The sequence below is a fragment of the Aplidium turbinatum genome, chromosome 1 (assembly GCF_918807975.1).
Source record: "Aplidium turbinatum chromosome 1, kaAplTurb1.1, whole genome shotgun sequence".
NCBI classification, from domain to species: domain Eukaryota; kingdom Metazoa; phylum Chordata; class Ascidiacea; order Aplousobranchia; family Polyclinidae; genus Aplidium; species Aplidium turbinatum.
In genome coordinates, this window is record NC_137472.1 from 55,800,244 (window position 1) to 55,825,594 (window position 25,351).

General features: G+C 36.4%; 3 protein-coding genes across 3 annotated transcripts in view; 1 reads left to right on the forward strand and 2 right to left on the reverse strand.

Moving 5' to 3' along the window:
* Positions 1-4,655: 4,655 nt before the first annotated feature.
* On the reverse strand, positions 4,656-17,125 carry LOC145767459 (deoxynucleoside triphosphate triphosphohydrolase SAMHD1-like). The gene is made up of 13 exons (XM_082579286.1): positions 17,015-17,125; positions 15,644-15,804; positions 14,061-14,176; positions 12,931-13,028; positions 12,572-12,751; positions 11,010-11,078; positions 10,742-10,789; positions 9,828-10,066; positions 7,602-7,722; positions 6,952-7,164; positions 6,238-6,306; positions 5,367-5,534; positions 4,656-4,739 (listed from the first exon to the last, which is right to left on the reverse strand). Exons 1-13 carry the CDS (start codon positions 17,123-17,125, stop codon positions 4,656-4,658), a joined length of 1,677 nt encoding a protein of 558 aa, XP_082435412.1.
* Positions 17,126-18,468: 1,343 nt separating this feature from the next.
* LOC145767468 (protein FAM200A-like) lies at positions 18,469-19,863 on the forward strand. Its single transcript, XM_082579296.1, has one exon. It carries the CDS (start codon positions 18,469-18,471, stop codon positions 19,861-19,863), a length of 1,395 nt encoding a protein of 464 aa, XP_082435422.1.
* Positions 19,864-22,842: 2,979 nt separating this feature from the next.
* Positions 22,843-25,351, reverse strand: part of LOC145783459 (deoxynucleoside triphosphate triphosphohydrolase SAMHD1-like) — a 35,643-nt gene continuing 33,134 nt past the window's right edge. The window contains exons 5-7 of the mRNA XM_082595344.1: positions 23,979-24,047; positions 23,622-23,765; positions 22,843-23,007 (exon numbers count right to left, since the gene is read on the reverse strand). Of these exons, the coding sequence (XP_082451470.1) occupies positions 22,921-23,007; positions 23,622-23,765; positions 23,979-24,047 (300 nt within the window). The 3' untranslated portion in view covers positions 22,843-22,920. The remainder of the gene's footprint in view (positions 23,008-23,621; positions 23,766-23,978; positions 24,048-25,351) is intronic.

Consider the following 25,351-nt stretch of genomic DNA (forward strand, 5'->3'; position numbering starts at 1 on the left):
GGTGATTGATAAACATAATAAATCAGCCACAAAATCTAATTTTAAACGTTTTCCGAGGAGACTCGCAAGATCAGAACAATCCGTTCTTTACGTGAAGACCCAGGAGCAGGCACAAGTAGCGCTTTGGTTAAAACACCTTTAACTTCTTATTTAAGATCAGAAACTTTGTCATCCAATAAAGAACGCTGCGAAGATTTTGATTATCAACTCAGTTTTGCCTCGGAAAACCCCAGAAAAAGGAAGGTTACTTCCAGTTTAGTAGTATTTGCTGAATCATGCGATCGTACTGGTATTTCAGATAGGTCTGCAGCACTTATTGCTTCATCATTTCTACAAGATGCGGGAGTTGTAACGGATAACGAATCTCAATCAGTCATAGATAAAAGCAAAGTGAGAAGAGCAAGGAATGAGGTTTACAACTCAAATGGAAAGTAGGCCTATCATGTGCATAAACTTGCAAAGCATATATTTTGATGGCCGAAAAGATTAAACCATCAAACAAAATGAAATTGCTGGGCGACTTCGAAAACATTTCGCAGTTGAAGAACACATTACTTTACTTGAGGAGCCAAGTTATCATTTCATTGGTCATTTTACTGCAGCCAACTGATCTAATGTGTCAATAGCTACCGGGATTCTTGAATATCTTGGATCCAATAAAATTAGCTACGATAATGTAATGGCAATTGGATGCGATGGAACCGCAATAAACACAGGTCAAAAAGGCGTCGTGATAAAGCTCCTGGAAGATCATTTTCAAAAGCCACTTCAATGGTTAATATGCCTACTCCATAGTAATGAATTGCCTCTTAGGCATCTTATAAAAGATATGGCAACACTAGCAGGCCTGATAGCTTCACTGGGCCAATTATAAAACAGCTAGCCACTGTCACACAACTAGATGTTGTAAAATATAAAGCAGTTCCGGCACCAGAGATGGAAATTGATGAAAATGACCTCAGCACTGACCAAAAATATCTTCTACACATGTACAGAGCAGTGAAAAGTGGAGATATATCAATTCATTTCACATATAGGAGTCCAGGTATGATGAACCACTCAAGATGGTTGAACACAGCCAATAGAATTCTAGAATTCTTCGTTGATATGTTGCATCTAACGCGTCAGCTGTATTGGTGGAACGTGTGGACTATATTATGAATGTTTATATTCCAGTATGGTTTGCCATTATAAAGGAAAGCAATTTCACTAATGGCCAAAAACACTTTTTTAAAATTCTACACTCTGTTCAGAAGCTATCGAATAAAGCTCGCAATATCCTCAACAAAGTAATATAGAGGAATGCGTTTTATGCCTATCCTGAAAACATTATGATTGCAATCATATTTTATACCAAAGAGTATGTAAGGGAACTAGGATGGAGAAGAATTTTCAATTCAAGAATGTTATCATCTCACAGCACTCGTCAGCAAAAATTCACCCTGTCAATATTGCAGTTCAGTTCCGAACGTTACTTTGAGATGATAGACTGGCAAAATATTCCAGTTACGGAACCCCCAGCGATGCGTGGTGTTGACAGCAATGTGATAAAAGAGCACATCAAAACAAAGGTGCCTTCACAACAGTTGTTTTCTACGTTTTCTCTGCCATACACAACAGATGCTCATCACATGGGGTGGACAGCGTTGAAAGAGATGGGTAGCCTACATTAAAGTAATATTACAATCAAGGAAAAAAAATTTCTAGGTTCCAGTCGAAACAAGATTTTATGATTCATTAGACTTCAGCCAGAACTAAATTTGAGCAATAATCTGGGGAACTGGCTAAAAGACCTTGTTGTTTGTTGTATTTTTGACACAATTTCGTTTTTGTTTTGTTAACACAAGTTTTTTTTTATCGTTACATTGCTGTCAAACAAAGTTTACTCTTGTATGTGGTTCTCTAGTAGCCTATCAAGTGAACGTTTAATGGTTTGTAAATGACAAATTTGTGTAAACAAAATCATGATAACAATTCACGTGGAACTGTACAGTGCATTCCATTTACGGAACCTGCAGATCATATTGCTTTTATTCTGAAGTAAATTATAGGTTGCGTTTTATAGCTGCAACTGATCAAACGTAGGCTACTATTGCTTTTAATTTAAGCAAGACTACGTCTTATAGTTTGTCAGTTCGTATCATCCTGCAAAGTTAGTCGACAGAACATAAATGAGCGCACAGCGTTAACACCATCTCGCCCATTTGCGACAAGTTTGTTTATTGAGCAATGACAAAATAGCATTTCAAATGAGTAAAAATTCAGCATTTTGGTCGTCGATGCGGGGGCAGTAAACCTTAAGCTTCGAACATGTCTTTACATAGGAAAGTTTTGTGTACATCCCACTTACAATTTATAACTAGCCAGTAGAAAAATTATAAAAAAAATTATGTTAAAAGAGAAAGTAAAATTTCTCATTTTTTTTCTAAAAATTGAAATTTTGACCCCCCTGCGGGGGCAGAAGATGCACCCCCAAACTGATGAAGTTTTGCACACGTAATTTTTTCATGCATGTGCCACTTTTTATGACTAGCCGTTTTTGAATTAAAAAAAAAAGTCAAAAACGGCCCACCCTAGTGTAGATGTTAAACAGAAAGGGAGCCAGGTCAGACCCCTGAGGGACGCCATTTTTAAGGCATCACAACCTGCTTAGTTTACCACTTCCTGTAATGAGGATAAAGCTTCTGTTGCAAACGAGCTCCATGATCATGCGGACCATATGCCTGTCCGGGAGCAGGTGGAGCAAATTACAGGTGAGGCCTTGGTGCCATACAGTGTCGTAGGCGGCTGTGAGGTCAAGAAACACAGCACTGACCTTCTTCTTTGCCTCAAAGCAGTATTTGATGTCTTGAGTCATGAGAGTGACTTGGTCCACAGTAGATCTTCCACGTCAGAAACCAGCTTGCTCCCGGGGCAAAAGTGGACTTACAATTGGTTCTACTCAAGTGTAGATGACTTTCGAAGATTCGTTCGAAACGTTCGAAGATTTTAAAATGAATGCAGAGAAGATATATAGGTCGATAACTCTTCGGGTCCTCTTGTGGTTTATGATGCTTAGAGATTGAGACTACTTTGACTCGTCTTCAGATTTTGGGGATTTTAGGTAGGCACAAGCAAAAAGACAGGAATTTGCCAAGGCTTCATGGCGGTGCCAGAATGGAGTAGGCTACAAGTTCGGAGCAGATGTTATCGGGGCCACGGGCCTTACTGGGGTTGGTTGAGTGGAGGGCAGCGGTTAACTCATCCAATGTGAATTCATCGATGCTTTCCTCGTCTCATGTTAGAATTTTTCAGAGATCAGACGTTTTCCTCTTTACAAGTTTGGAGAACTTGCAGTCGCCTAGTTGTGATGCGTTGCTATTGGGATTAACCGGGCATTGGCTGGAAAAGCATGCTGAATTGCCTGTAAAATTGTTGACGGTATTTCATGATATCCAACTAGAGTGTGTGATGTCGATAATGTTGACAGTGTCTTTCCATCGCTTTAGCCTCCGTGGATCCATCCAATTGAGCAGTCTATGTTGCGGCTGAGTTAGAGGCAGCACCTGGTGAGGCAGGAAGATAGGAGAGGTACTTCTCCAGCAAACGTCTGTCAGGAAGAGAACTGTCTGTGTTCATGCTTGCAAAGATCAGATCGGGGTTTGTATCCGTTTCCCAGCGTCAGGACCAAAAGCTGGCTGGATTTATTGAGTTGTAAAGAAGGCAAGGTTATTATTCGCAGCCCAAGCACCCAGGCATTGTCCGCCTCTTCTGGTGTTATTTTAACCCCAATCGGTGTACCAGCAGTTGAAGTCGCCAGCGTAGATACTGGGTGATAAGTTCAGGCGTGAGGATAGGGGCTTGTATACATTGCTGATGTTCTAATTTTCAATGATCACGCAAATCCATTTTTTCCCTCATTGGTGGAGGAGTTTGTTCATACTCAAGCTCTCATGGACAAACGTGGAAAGGCCATGCTTTCTGCTTTGGGTAGACCCAACTAGTGAAGAGTGTGGAGTTACTAGCTTTTCTGCAGAAGTGCAGTGGGTTTCCTGGAAGAAGATGACAAGAACTCAGTTCTTTTGAACGAGCTGCTCAATCCCATCGATATTGCTCAATGTGATGACCTCGACGTTTAGCTGTAGGAGGGTGGGACGACGATACTTGTCGTCAGTGGAACTGCCGCGCTCTGAAAAGAGCGGTTCCCATGAAGTCTTGTGAACGTTCCGGGTCGAGATTTGGTTATGACAGTGTTCGTTTCGCATTTTCATGCTACTTACATAGGGAGCCGCGTGAAGTTGACTGTTTTTCCCCCGGTTTTAAATTGATTTAAACCTTTTTTTTAAAAAACGCCAGTTTTTCAAACAGAGATTTATCATTTTTCGGATGATTTTTTATTCGAAAGATATGTTTTTTGAAAATAGGATCTAGAAGGTTGTCGTTGAAAAACAATTACAACGTAAAAAAACTCTTCTGTTCAACAACGTCAGACAATAACCCCAAAGACCCTACCCTATCGGGCGCGGCTCAATTGCTTCCGTACTGGCGTCGGATTACTCCGCTCCAGCGTTCACAAAAAAGGTGGTACCATCGGCGATTGTGCAACAATGAGAAACATATTGCAGATTACAGCATCTTCGACAGAAAACCATTGTGACACATAGTAACATGCATCGTTACTTCTTTTTCCATTCATTGAATCTCATCTTAAATTCTTTCACCTTTTCTTTCGACTTGCAATATACTTCCAATTCAACATCCTGAAAGTTAAAATAAACAACAATATTTTAATATTGGAATACGCCAAGAAATTTTCTGAGGATGTTCTATAGATTTATAATCTTATTCAAAGTGGGGTGCAAAATAAATACAAAGCACGAAGTAAAGAATAATCCACAATTACATAAAACATGATCGATAAGAAAAAAAAGTTACTGGTGCTTCTGCATATGATTGACTTGCTTTTACAAACTTATTTTTTCAGTTGTCTCCTTTCACACTGACTGCGCTATGCAGTTGAAACCAAACACAACGTACATGTAGCTTCGGTCGTTCAGGTAGCTTTTACACTCTGCTATACAGCGTCATTTAACAGGGTTTTAATATTGATTTAAGGTGAAAGTATTTTCAGAATGCGCAATTTTAAGGTGTTGTTTTTACAATTTTGTAAGGGAGACCGCCCATTCGGTGCTATCCCTTCAGCGGTTCGTTGCTAGGCTCACTGGCATGTGCAGTAAAAAATATTTGCCCCACCCTCCAAAATGATTTGCTGCCTACGCCCTGATGGAGCTTGTCTTTAAGTTTTTTGGCCAGGTTTACATAAGACGCTTATTTTACCGAGGCAGATTGTGCGGTAAACCGATATGCCATAGACCCGATACTTTTACTGTAGTAAACTTGTTATTCAAACTTGCAATAAAATGCTTCGGAAGCATATGGGAGACTTCTTCTCTTTTGATCCGTTTAGGTTTCACCTCCTCATCTCCATTTTTGGAATAAAAAACGTAATTTTCAACTGGATTTATACTTTTCATTCCATAATGAAAATATGCTTCCTGAAAAGATATTTAAAATGAAAATAAAGGAAAATCAAAATCAATCACTTTTCTATTGCTTACAATTCAAAGCATTAACATATATGCAGTGTTGCCCTACAAACTATAACTTCTTACTTTACATGGAATTTGTTGCCTGACTGGCAGAATACTTTGTCAGTTTGTATTGTCGGCATCAAATGTTTTTAAAGTTTTGCAGCTGATTTCAGTTTACAGAAAGCCAATATTGGGTCTCGAAAAACTAGAGTATAGGCTCATTGTATGCTACGTTATGTAATGTTAGTACAACATAAGCAACTTAATGCTAATTCTAGGTTAAATTTATTTTATTTGCCGACAAACTTACTAGAGTAAACAAATAGTGTACGTATTGAAGTCGCCATTAGTTTCTCACGCCAACACGATAACTTCGATCAACAGCAATAATGATGATAGGCCTAATGAAATAGTAACATTATTGTCAAAGTTATTACAACCACCCGTAGCTACATGCTACTGGTTGTGATTAATTTTTTGCTGTAGACCTAGGCCAGGCCAATGTAGTCCTATAATGAAAATTAAACTTTTTGACATTCCCAAAACGAAAACTGTGGTTGATTGTAATCATACCAGCGCGAGTACGTAATGCAAGCGTCCATATTGTGTCGAACAATATCGTCTTGTAAATGAATGCTAAACAACTAATGGATCGCTTTGTGCTTACCTCCAACGGGAAAGCCCAATAGTCCTCCAAACCTTTGAAGACTTCTTTAAAGGAGTTGTTTTCTTCCTCCTGGATAAACAATTATGCAAAAGTTCACGAAATGAATTTTGAAAATGTTGATACAAGTAAACGAAGGTATACCAGGGCCAGAGTACAGGCTACCCAAACAAGAAAATCCGTCATTTTTACATTGATTCAACGTCTGCGGATGTAAAAATGACGGATTTTGTTGTCTATGAAAGGACATAGCATTACCGCACTTGCTGCTCCGCATTTCCAGCCATATTAGAAGGGCCAATTGCTAATTAAGCAATTTTGTTATGCCTCGTTACAAATTGATTTCAACAAAAAAAAGTCTACAAAAACAATGGAACAAACAAACATGGAAGTCTGACTATTTGCTTCAGAGCATTGCACGATATTGTAGTATTTGCAATAATACTTTGGAAGTACTGCTGATTGCATTCAGCACAAGGAATGTTTGGTACTGATGGTAGCCACTTAAACATGTTAATTCCCAGTAAGATCCCAACTACAGAAACGACATCCTCAAACAATCAAACAACTTAAAAAAAATGTCCACTTGTTCTTTTCACTGATGGTTCTGTCAGCAAGGCAACAAATAAACAATATTTTATTTGACATTTTAATAAGCTTATACAAATAGAAAGTCTGAAATGAAAAGTCATAAATCATGTACTGTATTTGACTTACTATCCACATATCAACCTTTGATTCTACAGTGCTAATGTCTTCAGTGTTCTTATCTTCGGACACTTTTTCTTCAGGGACCTTTTTAGATCCGATGTAGACATAATAGTCGTGATCCAAAACTCTTCTCATCATTTCTTGAGCTTTTCTCCTTGCTTCTATTTCGTCATCTGAAGCATCATTTGGGGCGCTTGAATAATACATTTGATGGATAATCTAAAGTACAAAATCTTTTTTTTTTCATTCAATTCAATCTTTGTTTGTCTTGTGTCACTGTATTGTATCGTATAATGCAATGCATTTATGTAAATAATAGATGTATTTTAACACCTGTAGATTTTGCTCCGGAAAATCCGACATTTATGACAGCACGCGGCTCGGGTGCCAAGGTTTGCACCACCCTCCTCCATTTCATTCCTATAATTGTTAAAGGGATACCCTATTATATTTTCTCGTATTGGTTATTATCAGGGTTAAGTTAAATTTGAAATTAAAACGTTCCCTACTTAAATGTTTTGAAAATTATGTGGGAAATAAATGCCGCCTGATTTTCAACGACATGCGTTCAGAATACTCAGAATTAAGTTTTTAAAGTCACTCTGTCAGCCTGAAGATAAGTATTTGTACTGCAAAGCAAACAAAGGTATCATTACATTATCCGTGAGCTTTTCAAAAGCTTCCATGTCGTTCACAGACTCATCTATTGTCAATTCCTTTCCTCCTTTACCCTTCAGCTTCATGTGGTTATTCACCAACACCATAGCATCAGATATCCTGTTATACAAATATATGCTGAAAATAATTCAATAAACTATTTATGCCAGTCATTTAGAGATAAATTAAAACTGTAATGTAACTTTTTTATCTCCAATATCTGTGTCTTTGAAGGTTGCATGATTATGAACAGCGAGCTTTTGAAAAATCGCTTTTGAATGGAGAGTAGCTTTATTTATTTCGTAATATAATTGTTAACTACTATTCATTGGCTATACAGTAGAGAGAAAATCTGTTTATTACGAGCCTTTGCATGAAATTTTACCACAAAGTGCATACCCAAGAGTTGGTGCTTATGCAGTTGTAAACATTTTTTGGTGATGAACTGGTATGACAACATTTTGTCAGCCAGTTCTAAACCTAATTTGTACATCGAGAAATTATAATTAGAATAAGCTTAACCAGCTTTAAAGACTGCTTCATGTTATTGAGTTGTAACGCATGAGAATTCTGTCTGTTTGGCTAACCTATGAGAATTTCAGAATGTTCGTCGTGTGGGCCTCTCGGGTGGAGGGTCTATCCTTTTACCCGGATTCACGTTGATAGGTTACTAACGTTGATACGTTACGATACGTTGGTAGGTTACGATACGTTGATACGTTTACGATACGTTGATACGTTTACGATACGTTGATTCGTTTACGATACGTTGATACGTTTACGATACGTTGATACGTTTATGATACGTTGATACGTTTACGATACGTTGATACGTTTACGATACGTTGATACGTTTACGATACGTTGATACGTTTACGATACGTTGATACGTTTACGATACGTTGATACGTTTACGATACGTTGATACGTTTACGATACGTTGATACGTTTACGATAGGTTGATACGTTTACGATACGTTGATACGTTTACGATACGTTGATACGTTTACGATACGTTGATACGTTTACGATACGTTGATACGTTACTAGGTTACGATACGTTGATACGTTTACGATACGTTGATACGTTTACGATACGTTGATACGTTTACGATACGTTGATACGTTTACGATACGTTGATACGTTTACGATACGTTGATACGTTTACGATACGTTGATACGTTTACGATACGTTGATACGTTTACGATAAGTTGATACGTTTACGATACGTTGATACGTTTACGATACGTTACTAGGTTACGATACGTTGATACGTTTACGATATGTTACTACACTGTTGTCAAAATTCAACTGGCTTAGTTGGCAAAGAAACGGTATATAAACGTATGAATTGTTTTATGATTTACTATTGATTCAAATGCCTATTTCCTGTCGTTTGTGCTTGGCAACTACTGGATTTGTGCTTCTGTATGTTATTTTAGAAAACCTTTTCACTTTCTTCTGCTGCCGCAAATGGTGACAACAGATGTCACTCTACAGTGTAATTTTACAGTATATCCATATTGACAAAAGTCAGATTATTTTGTAGTCAAGCCTTCTGATAGGATAATGTCATTTGTACAGTAGTCTGGAAAAGTTACAAAAAAAGCCGCCAAAATTTGATTTAAAAAAAAAAACATTTTAAATGAAATTGTGTCGTATTTAGTCTCATCTATCATTTCATTTGTTTACTTTGTCAGACTTTGTCATCGCGATTTTGAACTTCTTTAAAATTTTGGTTTTAGCAACGAATGTACCATCACATGCGTCTCTATTCTCTCCATATCCAAATCAATGAAAATCGTTCGATTAAAGACATTTTAACATACAAAGTCTGCATCTCAAAAACGCTACTGCAGTTAGTTAATTTTTTAGGGGTCCGCGACTGCTTCGAAAGCACCAAAAGGGGTCCACCAAGACAAAAAGGTTGAAAACCACTGCTATAGGCGATGTGGGGGATGCTGAATTATCAAGGTTTGTTATAATATGACGTAAGAAGAAAAGTTGTTCTACCAGGTTTCAACAAAATTTTCGAAATGTAACTTAGGCCACTATTACTTTTCAGCCAATCCTAGGAAGAGGTGCGAGAACTGATCGGTGATTTCAAGGTGGTGCCGACAAGGCAAAAGGTTAAGAACCGCTGCTTTAGGCTATATTGGTCAGTTCGCAAAATAGCAAAAGCTTGTCAGTGGTCAGTACTTTACACTTTTTACACTTCATTACTTCAGCAGCAAGCAATCTAATAAGTACTCACCACTTACCTTATCTCTTACGCATATCTGATAGTCTACACTCCTCTGTTCTTCCTGATTCTTGCCATTGATTTCAGCGCAGTCGAGAACCCTCATGTTCTTCATAAATCGAACATGATCGAAGCTGTTTGCTATGCCCAGTTGATGGCAGTCGCGGGCAAAGTAATCCCATTTGTCGACATCCACTCCATTCCGTTTGTTTGCAACGATCTGAAAGATTGAAAAGCTGGTTACAGGCATAAGTGATTTGAATGTGACGAAAGAAGGATATCAGTCTCTAAAGGCTAACTGCTTTATTGCAGGCTTTGATCAACTGTAGACAGTTTTAAAATATTTGCCGCTTCATATCAGTAAACTGTGAAGTGTGAACCCAATTAATCGAACTGTGTAAAGTGTTCCGACGGACATATTGTAAGGTTTGATATTATTGTCTTTTACGAAATTTAACATTCGTATTACTCGTTTTAAACTAAATCAAAAAACTGGACTTGGACTTGTCTGTAAAAAACATAAATCCTGTAACTTAGAGTAATTGTAGTCAACACAAGACCTTGCAATAAAAAAATATGAAAAAGACGTCTTATAAAACAAACAACTCAAAATGTAGATACAAAACTCATATTCAGCAAACATTCAAAACCTATACTGTTTTTATTTTCAGTGTTATTATTTTTTAAGAATATCTCAGAGTAGTATATTTTTAACATTTAATCAGCAACACGTACAATTTAGCTGCAGTACTTTTACAGTAATGTCAGCTATCTTTCATTTTGAAGCAATTGTGCTCGAGATTAAAACAGAACTTAGCCTACTATGCATAGCTTCACTAGAAAAAACAATTACTAAAAATGCCATCATAAACCAATCCTTTTGCCAAGCATTTACCTCGTAGAGAAATCCCTTTTCTGTATCTCGTCCTTTGCATCTCCAAATCTGCATACAAGATCAAATTTAAACTTACAAAGACTCTAAGCTGAGAATTTTGGCGTTCATTTTATATTGGCTGATCTATTTTTGCTAATTTGCTCAAAGTAAAATATTTAGAATTATAAATTGTTTCGTTTTGACTTTCATCGTCTTGAAGTGATCACAATGATGCACGAAAGTAAGTTTCGCTTGAGCATTAAACTTTTTAACATTTTAGTTAACCTACCCTCTTTCCAACAAGCTTTTGTTCAACTTCTTGGAAATCAACTTCCGATATTTGTCCATTATTCATTTTCTGTAGATAATAAAAACATGAAATATTTTATGTTATTTTCATTAAAACAACTCACACATATAATTACATGCTGCGCAATGTAATCACAGTTATTTCATTGCAATTACAATATAGAGATACCGAACCAAATATAGCCTGCTCTCATGTTGGGGTTTCATTACTGTATGTGCCAAGCATCACGGTACAGCAGCTTTCCTCCCAAGCGGTGTCGAACCGCTGCTCTCCTTCCATTGCAACACCGTACTTTTTGATAAAAATGACATTATGATGATAAGCAAACGTAAGCTCTGCCTTCATCGAGATTTAAAAGTTCAATAAACTTTATTCAAGGATTTTGTCAAATTTTACCAGCCTGTAGTTCCTAAATTGGACAACATTGATTTCTTCGCTTGAGCATTCGGGGATCTAAGCCAAGGTGTATCTTTTTACCAGCTTAATTGGAGATGTTTTTCTGGCTATATTTACAGGATGATATAGAAAGCAGCCAGCATGTAGTCCCATCATAGCAGATATCTTCTACTAATAGACTAAGGAAGTTGAAGTTGTTGATGGCATGATGTGTGGTGTGTTTTTTAAAGCCAAACTCTTGTGAAAAAAAATATCACTCTAAATTGATTCTGTTTGAATAACCTTAACTGAAGATGATCTAGCTGCTAGGTGATCGAAATCGATTTATAACTGTTTATGATTGAACTAACTCGTGTGAAAATAAATTCCTTCGTATTTCAAGACATGAAACCGAAGCGTTCATATCAAGCATTGTTGTGGGTTTGACACCTATCAGAAGATATTTCATTCCCTCTAAATTGGTGTTTTTTTTTAGCAAAAACTCTAAAGCAGTCTAACCATGCGTTCTTGGCCCTGATGTGACGTGAAAAGTTCGAAACGGTTTAATTGTCTATGGTTTGTGGGTATCTGTAGGCCTACATCTAGTCTAAAATGAGCTGTATCAAACAAACTTAATTCCTGCTTAGTAGTAATAGAATATCTTGTGAGTTTTGTTACGCTTTGTATTGATTGATTGGATTTATCCTCGGACTGGAAAAGCTTCTTGCAGAGCTTAATCCTGGCAGTTTTGCATACTTGTAGAAGCTTTGAATCACTGACGCAGGCCCGGTCACCTGGTTTTGAACCTTTATCCTCAGACTGACAAAGCCTTGATTGATTATTCCTGGTAGTTTCGCATACTTGTAGAGGCTCTTGACGCAGGGCCGGTTACCAAGATTGGCAGAGTGAAGTTTTCTGATTGTTGAAGTCTTCTTGCCGGAGAATTATTCCATCCATTAGGTGCCGCTGAATGGAGAGCAGTCGTTTACGTGCGTTGCTCAAGCGCACACCCCGAGAGTAGAACCAGCGCCGTTTGATCTTGAGGCTTCTTCGTTCCAGAAGTCACGCGCTAACCAACTGAGCTACCGGGGCGGACTATTTATTGCTTATGTTGGACAGGTCTGCAAATCAATGGAGTTAAACTTTTTTAATTGATTTTTAGTTACCTCCGTGTCTTCTTCTATCGGTCCATTGATCATTTCCTTTATAAAAATGACATTTCGATACTGAGTAATGTCAGTTCCATCTTCATCTGTATCAGTTCTCAAAAGTAACTTGAACTCCCTTTCTACTATTGGGTTGTCTTGAAGAAGTCGATCGAACATGGAGCAGGATCGCTCCTCGTGCTATAAACGTGGTGGTGTTTAATTGGTTTATTAGTTTAGCGTTATCAACAGAATGGAGAACTTCACCTCAACCTTTTTTTTAATGAATTTGAAAAACATTTACATTTAGCCAAAACCAATATTTTTCTGAAAAACTACTTCACACTCAGAAAATGTATTAGTTCCATCAGCTAACGTACCTCAAAATTTTTGGTTGTTGAACTTTGGTTGTTCTTTTTAAGTTTGTTTATTTTTCTTAAAAAGACTTTATCAAACATGTGAGAATAGGTTCCATGACCTGTTGTGAAGAAAACGTGTAATAAAAAAACAAGTTTTCTTGCAGAATAAAAAGTTATTATCTTATGCAGAGACTCTAAAAACTCGGGCAAGCATGATCTTGTCTTTACGATTCATTGTATGCTATTTATTAAATTCATGTTTTAAATGTTAGTTTTTCTTAACTTAGGTTTAGTATATTCCAAGTTGAAGCTCACATCCCAATGAAAACTTGCAACTCTTTTTAAACTAATCAATGTTTCAAATATCAGTGTATTCGGTGGGATCAGCTTTGGCACGTTACACTTGTAAAGTTGCAGTGAATTTCTATTGGTTTGTTTTCCTTTAAACTTTACTTTGCATAGGTCAAAAATTACAATTCGGTCAAAAATTATTTTATGCTAATACACTAAAACACAATATAGCCTATGCTATATTTTAATACACGTTTATTAACTATATCATAGGTCAACTTTTAAAACATCATTTATAAATTGTTTAAAAAATACCAATGATTGTACCAATAAATTGTACCAATAAAAAATGCAATGATTGTAAGACTGTAAGATGACTGTAACTATGACTGTAACTGGCTGTAAGATGACAATGTTTGCAAGCCAAAGAAATGGATATTTAGGTTAAACTTGGTCAAAGGCTTACTAAATGTAAATTTGGCGATAGCAGTCGAAATGTACAGTAATCTCACATTTCAGAATCAATAATCATTTAATGTAATAATTTAGCTTGTTGTTTGTTGCTGCTGTTGCTGTTGTTTAAGCACTATCATTATTGTTTATGTAAGCTTTCTTTCTATTTTACCACCCAGTTGATGTTCAACAACCACATTAAAACGGCGTAGACCTACTTCCAAAGGAAACGCACATAGGCACACAAAACGACTGATGGCGAAGTGAAGAAATGTGTCACAGAATAAATAAATTAGATACTTGAAAAGACAGCTGGTGTAGTATACTAATAGACTAAAAGAACAAGAAAGCAAGATGACGCAAAGTGAGTGATGACAAAGGTGAAAGCGTAAAGCAAGTCCTCAAACCTAAATCATGACAAAGACCAGCCAACTCTACACATAAGATGTCTTCTTTAGAGATTTGAAGATCTGGTTGGTTAAATTGCAAACGACGAGCAAGCTGTCCAGCTAAATGACAAGTCCTTCAATGCAAAGTAATAGTCAGAGTTATTATTTGTATCGAGCCCTTCAAAACAAACGAAAAGAGATTCATGTCGTCTACCTCCACGTCGTATCCAAGCTTACGCCCGATGGCTAAAGATTTAGATTAAGTGGACAGGAAAGCAAAAAAAATCTTCAGGCATGCCACCTTCAAGCGTGCTTTTAAGTATCTTGCCAAAGACACAATCTCATGCTCTTGAGCGGTATCGAACCGGCGCCCTTTTGAGTGCCCAGCTTCGCATTCCTCGATTATGACGTGGTGAATCCGGGTAACTGGAAACTTTTCCGGTAATTGATGACCACAAAATAAGCCCACTACGCTGCAATGATACGGTTGGCCATCATTTGTTAAAAATCTTTTATGCAATCCAAACTACACAAGTCATGTAGAAAAGACTGCGTAGAAATCAGGTTACGAAAAAATGGTAAACGGGTCAGTTTTAACGTTCCGTTCACCAGCATGTGCTACTTCTAAGAACGTACTTTCACTTTAACCTTTAATTTGACATCTCCCGATGATTTTGGACTAAGTAATGACTTATATCGATTGCTGCCAGACAAAAGTACGCAGAGCATCAGCGAGCAAGCAGCTTGAAACAATATGACAGCAGGATGAGCGCAGTTTTGCTTTTAGACCATCTCGTCTCACAGCTTTAACAATCAACTTCTTGCAATGTTCACACACATATCATGTTTGTCTCTTTGTAAAGCTTTAGATTAAAGCAATTTTTAGATCCAGGGAGACGATTAGAATGACCCCCCCCCCTCACTAAAACACAGAAAATTAATTGTATTTCCGGTGTATTTGCGAGGGTGTATTCGTGTAGATATTTACACGTCATGGTATTTTTGTTGAAATTTTCACCGTGCCCTTGAGGCTAACTGTTGGATCCATCCCTGGCTGTGAAGACATTGGCTGTTGCACTGATGTCTTTTACAGAAATTAATCAATTTTTTTTTTATTCCATATCGTCAACGAAATTATTGGCCGCTGAAGAATAAGTAATAAGTAAATTTTGAAAAATGAAAACAAGACAATGAAAAAAAACAAGAGGTCATCAGGATAAAAGATACAATCAAAAACTAAAAAAAAGGCACTCACGCACTTGGGGGAAATGTGGTGTGAACATAAAGTGGGCTTCTAAATCAGCAACATTGCTTTGCATATCAAAAATTAACTAATAATTGTTTTATTCTGAGGTAAGAGATAAATTTTAAATTGAGATGCCCAAACTATGGATTAAGCGTGAATCGCGTCTTTCAAATCTATCACAAACTACGTGAAAGCTATAATTAGCTTTACACTCCCAACTATTATGCAATCACAATTCATTAATTGCAACTAGACATTCAATCTGAGACCAGCTTAAGTTGCCCCTGTTTATTTATAGAGCTTCGAGAAGCAATTTTTGCTCAGGAGATAAATCTGTTATGGCCTAAATATTTACCCAATTGAATGCTCAAATCTATTGTGAGAGGCTCCTGGATAAAGGAAGTAATTCCCTCCGAGTTGCTTGATGTTCCGCAGTCTTTGAAATTGAGGAGTGTTTATGAACTTCACCAACAAAGGATGGAGTTCGATGTGCTTGTGGACGGTATCGTTGAAACACTGCAACGTAAAATAAACTCGTCAATGGCACTTTCTACTCCACATTTGGCTTCCGTAAAGAGAGGGTCTGCATCAATTTATTCATAGTGGAAACTCGTTTTATCTACGAATGCAATAGTTCTTTGTGAGCTTAAATCTGACTGTTTTGCATCCTTGTAGTAATATTCCAGACAACAAAATTCGTCATTTTTGCATTGAATCAACGTCTGCAGACGTTGATTCAATGCAAAAATAGCGGATTTTGCTGTGTGGGTTTGACATAATTGTGAATTTCCGAATGTTTTTATTTGGCTTTAGTCTCCAGTTTGAGTTCAATGAAATATAAGTCTTAGTTTGACATCTCCAGTCAGAGTGTTCAATCAATCGTTTGTATCTTTGTTTTGTGAGTTCAAGTTATGCTAGAATTTCATGATTCTTTTAGTGTACTGTATTTCAAACTTGAATAGTCTACGGTACGCGTTTTTTTATTGTAGAAGATTAACACCTAATGTTGAGGCTCAAGTTATCAACTTGTTAGTGACGAGCCCTAGTAATTGATTCTTGTAATCAAGCGAATGACAATGAATTGGGACAGTAATTTCATAAGCAAAAAAAAGAACGCTTAATGTTAAATGCCGTTGCTTAGGAATTATGTTAACACCAATTGCCGCAGTATTAAAAGCTGTCTTTGAAATGTACACGTTGAGAGTTTTAACCAACGCTATATGATAGGCCTAATGCTCATTTTTGTTTAGAAATTTGGGTATTTAGTTTTGGCAGTAAGGTAGCGGGGAGAGGGGGATATTAAAGCTCAAAAATACAATATTAAGTTGAATAATACTTTGCAAATACGTAGATTTGTAAACTTTGTGGTATTTTTTTTGTATTTTGTCCAAAATTGATGATATTAAATGATATTTTGTCCACGTTCAATAAGTTATACTGAATAAATCTCAACTGAAAATGACCCTCGTTAACTTAAGCCTCTCCAAAACTGCAAAAATAAAGACTTTACTTTTCTGCATGACTTTTATTTTATATTTCTGCAACTTTTAACATAAATTTCAATCTGTTTCTTAATTATATTTTTGACTTATCTCGCATCAAGACAGTCTACGACCAGACTTTAAATTAAATTTTCAGGTTTTTATAATGTGGGATCCAAAGCTTAAACGTAAATCCTGCTCTGCATAGTGTGTATCTCCGTATTTGTCTTCAAATCTACCCTTACTTTGTAGCCTTCTCGTGGATAGCAATCCAGTCTACGACCTTCTCCACTGCAGCTTAGAACAGACTCCGTTTGTAGAGCTGAATTAGACAGCTCACAGCTCATGACAGACATCAATACTTCGAAATACAAGATTTAAAATAGAAGTTTTTGAATCGAATGCCAAGCAATTTGTAGCCTACATATAAATATTTGGTTAATTTTTTTGTTCTGTATTCTAGTACCGGTATTTAGCCTAAAAATCGTTAGAAAGAAGTTGTTTAAATCTTGCTTGTGTCTCGTCGATTCTGCTGTTACACTTCCTTTTCGGCATAAATAAATGAAAAAAAAATTAATAAGATGGAGAAAAGAGCGGAAATAAAACAAATCTAAAAAGTTAAAACTACGTTTTTGTTCTTTTTCTTTGTTCAGTAATGTTCAAGAAAATGCTCAAAATAAATGTTCAAATGAAAATGTTCAAGTAATCAGACAATTTTTGTTTAATTTTTTTATATAGCCTTCTGCGTAGCGATTCAAAGACACAATAACCGTAAGGCACAAATCGTTTAGGCCACTATAAAAATATCACATCACACCAACTGCACAACATGAAACGGTTTATTATGCCATATCGCTAGATGATTAAAGTCATAGATGTCGATCAGTATTTCAAAAAGGGAACCGAAAGTAAGCGCTCATGTTCTTTTCAAGAAGTATCACAATGAGAAACTTGCCACGTCCCAGAATGCTATTCCCTAGTGCAGTGGTTCCCAAACTGTGGGCCATGGCCCACTAGTGCGCCACGAAGACGGTTTCAGTGAGCCACAGAGTTATTTGTAATTGAACTTATACTGTTCCTGTATTGTTAACAATTTCTAGATTTTTTACCGAAAAATTTTAACTGCCATTCTTAAAACTGTCTGCCACGGGGAAGAATTGTTACGTAACAATGAGTTTTTAAGCTTGCATGTGCCAGAAATCGTACTTAAAAACAAGCGTTCTTTATGTCGTGGACTGATAGTTGTGACTTGTGAGGTGCAGAGTGAAGAAGAGATTGAATAAAAATTTGCAAATCGAGACATGCTAAACTAAATTACTAAATACTAAATTATTCAATGGCAAACAAAAGAAAGTATGATGATAGTTACGCTAAATTTGGATTTACTTCGTTAAATGATCATGGAGTCGAAAAGGGACAGTGCGTAGTATGCTACCGCGTCTTAAGCAATGAGTCATTGAGACCGAGTAAATTGAGAAATCACCTGGAAAAAAATCATCATGAGTTGAAGAATAAAAGCATTGAGTATTTTAAACGACTAGAATCTAGCTGTAAACGTCAACGACTTGACAAAACTGGAAACTTTCAACAAACTGATCAGAAACTTACAGAAGCATCTTTCGTTGTTAGCCAAATTATAGCTAAGCAGAAAAAAGCTCATAATATCGCTGAAACTGTTGTTAAACCGTCTGCACTGGCCATGACGAGAATTGTCCTGGGTGATAAACATGAGAAAAGTCTCAAAGCTATTTCTTTATCCAATAACACAGTAAAGAGACGAATTGCAGCAATGTCAGAAGACATTAAGGAACAAGTAATAACTGAAATAAATAAATCTGCTTTTGGTCTATTCGCCATCCAGCTGGATGAGTCTGTCGATGTATCTTCAGTTTCTCAACTTATGGTTTTCGTTCGCTATGCAGTTGACACTGTAAAGGAAGAATTACTCTTCTGCTGTGCTTTGAACACCAGCACAAAAGCATCAGATGTAATGGAAAAAGTCAACCATTTTTTTAATGAAAACGGAATATCCTGGGACAATCTGTGTGGCGTGTGCACTGACGGTGCACCTGCGATGCTTGGTTCCAAAAGTGGATTTAAGGCACTTGTGCAAAGAAAGGCTACTGGCGTTATGTTTACTCATTGCTTCATTCACCTGGAAGCTCTGGCTTCTAAAACTTTACCAAGTGGTCTCCAAGATGTGCTTAACGTTATTATTAAAATAGTAAATTTTGTGAAGAGCAGCGCTTTGCACACTCGTCTATTCAGAAAACTTTGTGAAGACATGGAATCTGATCATAAAAACCTTTTGTTTTACACAAAAGTTCGGTGGCTCTCTAAAGGGAACGTTTTATGCAGAGTGTTTGAGCTCCGCGATGAGTTGGAAATCTATTTAACTGATGTAAAACCTGAGTTAGCATTTCGCTTTACCAATGCAAAATTTATTGCTTGTTTGGCATACTTGGTAGATATTTTTCATTCTTTAAACACCCTTAACCTGAAAATGCAAGGAAAAGAAAAAAACATTATTCAGAACATGGACTTGATTAATGCGTTTGTTGAAAAATTGGCAAACTGGAGACGAAAAGCTCAAAACGGCAGTTTTGCCATGTTTAACAACCTGTCTGATATTTACGAGTTAAACGATGAACTAAAGACCAATATTGTTCAACATCTGAAAGAGCTGGAAAGCGAATTCAAGTCATATTTTCCTGAAGTTAGTGCTGATGACCTATCACTTGCAAGAAATCCGTTTCGACTTTCCCCTGAAAATGTGGAAGATGAATTGCAAGACCAATTGATTGAATTGAAAAACAACTCCAGTTGCCGAGATCTATTCGAAACTTTGCCACTCACGAAATTCTGGCTAAGCATGGCATCATCATATCCAGAAATAAGCAAAACTGTACTTAAACAGTTATTGCCTTTCACTTCTACATGGTTATGTGAATCTGTCTTTTCAGCGCTAGTATGTATGAAGTCCAAGCAACGCAACCGCCTTGAAGTTGAACATGACATTCGCTGTGCTCTTTCGACAACTGAGCCAAGAATTTCTAAGCTTGTTGTTAAAGCGCAAGAGCACCATTCCCATTAAAAAGTAAATTGCAAAAAGCCATTTTGTTTGTTTTTGTGTTACATGTCATATAGTACAGTAATTAGGTAGTAGAACTTGGCCGATTAGCGTAGTGGTAAGAAATATCGCTATCTGTGCTGGAGGTCTGGGCTTTGATCCTCGGGCCAGTCAAATCAGGCACAGCGTCACCACTTAGAAAATTGCTAGAGCCTATAGTGCTCGCCCATATACAAGTGTAGGCCTATAAAATATTTTGGGTGGGCCACGAACTTTATTTGAATCAAAACTTAGGCCACGGAGTAAAAAAGTTTGGGAACCACTGCCCCAGTGGGAAAGCTCGAGAATATACAAACCGTATTAGCCTACTAATGCATATAGCATCACTCAATTAACTTACAGCAGAAACCTATGCAAACTCTTAAAAATGTCAATTGTTTTATTTGTAGCATGATTGCGATGACGCAACCTAATACTGAATTTGAAACATTGAAACTGAAAGCAAAAATCCCAAGTTCATGCATACCACAACAGCTCATTGATATTTGGTGAATCTTTGATTGATGGAAACTGATATTTTTTAAACTTAAAGCAAATACACGCATAGCCTACCAGAAAATGTGAAATGTTAGTACGAAAAACAATTCAGTAGGCCTAACCTATAATGAATTTGGTGGCTCTATCAGTGTACATTCTGTCCGTGTACAAGTTATTAATTTCTAAGACAAACGCAAATTTTAAAGTACTTTAGAGTTTTAATTTTTACGGGTGCCAAATATGTGCTTATTTAAATTCTTTCATATGGCAACAAAGTAATTAACTGAATCTTGACCAGGGGCATTGAAAACATATTCAGGTTCGGTACAAATGAGAACCCATGGTGAGAAACTTGGTCGTTAAAATTATAGAAAGTTGTTTCAAATTGTCTGGACAAGACACCGCTAAAAATGAACCGTGGAAAAAGTTAATGCAACGGTTTCTTCAAAACTTGAAGGGCGCTTTTGAATGGTTTCGGGCCCCTCAAGTTATCTTTGGCCCGGCCCAAAAGTACCCCTGGACTGCTCTGTCAACGCTACTGGTTATGAGCACACATTTCAACAAACAATTAAAAATTTACAACAATTTAATCAAATCAAAGAATGGTTTTATACGAAATGCTACACTTAATTAAAGCTGTCTGTCACTTCAGAAGAGCAACCTTAAAACTTTAGTAAGCGCAACTCAGTTTTTTTAACAATTATGTGCGGTCTTGTGAGCTTGAGCTAAGAAGACGTTTGATAAACCATCATCATCATCATTATTATTATTCATTCACTGAAAATCATTACAAATCTTTAGTATTGCATGGGTTGGAGTGCTTTGTTAATTAAACGCACAAATATTCAGTTAAATAAAAAAGCAACACAATAGAATGATAGTACTAAATAGATAAATTTATACAAGTGCATTGTGCTTATATCAAATATACATTACAGCAAATATAATAAAGTGCGCTCATAAACTAATTAAGTGCAGGTACATAGTCAGTGCTGTGTTAAACCTTTTGTGGGCCCCGGGGCCAGAATAATTTTGGGCCCCCTATCGTCAAGCAGACCTATAGTATTGTGTATATTTTTACTGCACCGATATGGAAATGTGGTTCACTTCAATAAACTTTCTCACCAGTTTAGAAAACAACACAAATGTAAGTAAACACAAACACAGGTCTATCATTTCTTAGCTACACCTTTGCTCGGAATGAAAGCCAAAAGTGTTAAAAATTTCTAATAAATAAACACTGGAAATAGAGTATGGTCACGACGCGTAAATACCACGGTACCGCGCGGAATTTTGACTGTTTGAACTTTGCGTCGCGGTACCGTGATAAAATCTGAGAATAAAACCAAAACTGAAGAAATTATTAATTTTCATTCAGATTTGGTCATTTGGTCTGGTAACATTATTGTTTTTCACCATTTTTATGGTTTATCTGGCAACACTACTTGTTCAGTCAACCATTGTAAAAACACTGTGATTGTGATTGTAAAGTTTAATTTGTAAACAAAAGCAGTGTCAAGAGTTTTGAGAATGTGTCAAGAGTTTTTAAATGATGCTTTAAAAAAATGGCCAAATGTTTCAAACATATCGGTAAACACATAAAAAATACCCTATCAATATTTCCTTTGATTTTGAAATGGGCCCAACTACAGCAATTACACTTCAACTTCTCCATTGTTTCTGCACAGAATCTTCACCAAGTGAAATTTTTACGTATGATGCTTCTAATCAGTATGCTTAAGCATGTAATCATAATCGAAGTTTTACCACAAAAGTAAATAACCAAAATAATTAAAACGGGTGTGCAAAAACACTTTGTGGCAATTGGGCCCTTCTTGGATTCACATATTCAATTGCATCCCAGTGCCTGTTATATGTTAAATACACTTCTGCAGATCATGATACTAGCTTTGTCGCATTTTAACTTTCTTGATAGTAATGGTGTTTTTAGAGATGTTTCAGTGTAGTAAAGGGGCCAAATTTGAGATGTTTTAGTATAATTAGACCTAAATCGTCCTAATTAACAAGTAGCCTACACGCAGTAAACTTTAGCAACTCAAAAAAAACTTTACTGAAGCGCGAAAGTCTATTATTTGTGGGCCCCCTGAGATGGTGGGCCCGGGGGCCGGGCCCCCCTTGGCCCCCCCCTTAACACAGCACTGTACATAGTACAATACCAAGTTGGAAACAGTTCGTTTTCTAATTTAATCTTTTGCATATATAGACTACTTGAAGCAGCTTAACTATAACCAGCAGTAGGCTACTCAATTAGGTTAAATTTAGGTTCACTTAGGAATTTGTTTTTAGTAACGTTACTTCTCAATTTTTATACCGTATTTGATTCTCAGCATTTTTGTATTTTTTCTTTATCATTTTCAGTAGATTGATTCGTAGTTATATTTTGTATATTTAAATCAGAAACAATGATAATAATCAAGCCAAATAAATCTCTTTTAATAAATCACAGTCAAAAAAATGCAAACTTTTTCTGATAAATGTTGTATATTATGCATATTTCAATGTTGTAACTTTATATGTTTTCCTTTAACCCATCCACTTGTCGAATGTCTGTTTGACTTCTTCAACTTTGTCTTTGTCCATCGACTTGCAATAAACCTGCAGCTCCACATCCTGCAATTTGAAATAAACGTGTTTTGTTGGTTATTGATTGTGTAAAAAAAATTAAAATTTTAAAAGTTCTTACTTCTTGAAAACTCAAACAGTAGCGGATTTAGAAAATGAACTTGGGAGTGCACCACATTTAATTGCTTTGCACAAAATGATTGGCTTAGTGGTTAGTGCGTCCGCCTCTGAATCAGTAGGCAGGGATTCGATACCTTCTCTGGTCATATCCAGGATTTTTTTTAAAGTAGCACTGAATCTTGCTCGCTACTTGGCACTCAACAGAACCCGTATAGCATCAAGCTGAAACAGGCCATTTATATTTAGACTTGTGAAGCAATGATAACGACCATGCGGCTAAATACAAAATATTAAAAAGTGTTAATGGATACACGGTGCTTAAATTAACTATGCTTGTATTGATAAATTCACTATGCACAATTGATTATAGGTTGCAGAAATGTGGTTCGACGCATCCTCACTAAGCCATGGTTCGAATGCGAACCTTTACAATCTCAAAATTTCATTGTTCATCAAAATTTCAATATACTCGTAATAAGCTTAGATTGATTAATAATTACAGCGGCTAAATATCAAATAAAATTTAATAAGGTTAAACTGGCCAGGAAATGCTGTGGCAACATGTGGGAGATATCTTTTCTTTTCATTCTTTTTGGTTCTGGTAGTGTACCCGGTTTTGTTTTGGAAAAAAATAAGTAGTCATCCACAGGATTTCTAGTCTTCTTTCCATAGTGAAACTCTGCCCTCTAAAAAAGTAAATAAAGCACCTGACTAGCATAATTTCTCTACATTTCCATTCGACAGCACTATCAGTTAAAGCCTGGTGATTTAAAATATTTACCAATCAATCAACATTATTTTGCACAGAAATTATGACAGGCTAAAGAATATGTTTTTTTTTAAAGACTTTTCTAGAGCAAGCATTTGGATATTTGCCGTTTGAATCACTCTGTGCTTACCTTTAGTGAGAAAACCAAGTGGTCTTCTAAATCTTTAAACTTTTGTCGAAACTTTGCTTCCTCGTCTTTCTAAGCAATCGAACAAAGGAAATTATAATTTTATAATAATTTTAGTAGTGTATTTATAACATTATAAATTATAACATTTTATTCATAAAAATCACAAACCGAAATGCACTCAATAGAATGCAGACAAAAATGAAAATTCTATAAACAATTAAAAGAGAAAAACTAACGTATTTTGGCCCCATAATTTGAAATAATACTATTCAAAGACAACTATTAATAAAGAACATAAACAGAAAACAAAATAGAAGCAGAATACCAAAAATCTGGATTAATAATATTATAGACTGGAGAGGATTTAACGACAGATTGCAACTGAAAAACCTCACAACAGAAAAACTTGGCGTTTTATTGCCTCCAACCCTCGACGAGAGGAAAAACTTGATGGTAATTTATAGCAATTTAAAAACCGGATGTTTGTAAATCTGTGAATTATTCTCCTTCAAGTCATATTGAATATGGAAATCTTTTCGTATTCAGTAGTGATTATTTTATAAATAAAAAGGTTTCTAAAAATTCATTAATCAAATCATGTATGTTTGACTACTCCGCTCCAATATGTACAACTGGAAAATGATTCCATCTGCGAGTGTGGCAAAGACGAACAAACTACAAACCACACCATCTGCAACTGCGCCCTCTACCATCAGACAAATGATGTGCGCGATGACAAATCAATTCAATGGCTTCTCTATACCTTCCCAAACAGTGGCGGCTCGTCTATAGAAACTGCAGAACTGCAGCACCCCCTGCACATTTCAGAATTTTATTTTTTTTATTAATTTCACGTTTTTTTTTTCAGTTTCTCTATAGATCCTACCGACTAGAAGTTTCATAATGTCTGAATTTTAAAAAGTATTATGATTTTTCAAGTTTTATATTTGGAAGCTTTGAACTGCAAGCTCTGCAGTTGCGATCTTATAAAAGAAGAACAAAGAAGAATCGTGACGTCTATTTGGCTGAGGTTGCTTTAAAATTCCACGATTCCAAACTGCAAATTTTGCAGTTGCTGGTCAGGCTGGCTATTGTTGCAAGTATACTTCATCGTTTTCAAGCACAATGTTAGGTGACTGCGACTGATGCTGTTACATGGTTAGACTAATATGCTTTGCTTTCTGGACAAAAAGATAAAGCTTAGACTAGGTTATCTTGATTGAGCTTAGACTAGGTTATCATTATTGTTCTTACCGGCACTTAATTAAATTTAAGCTAGGTTCTTTGTTTACTTGCGATAATAAGTTAAGGTCAAAGATCTAGGGGTGTAACTGTAAGAACAACGCAACTTCTTAATTGGCTAGATTTTTTAT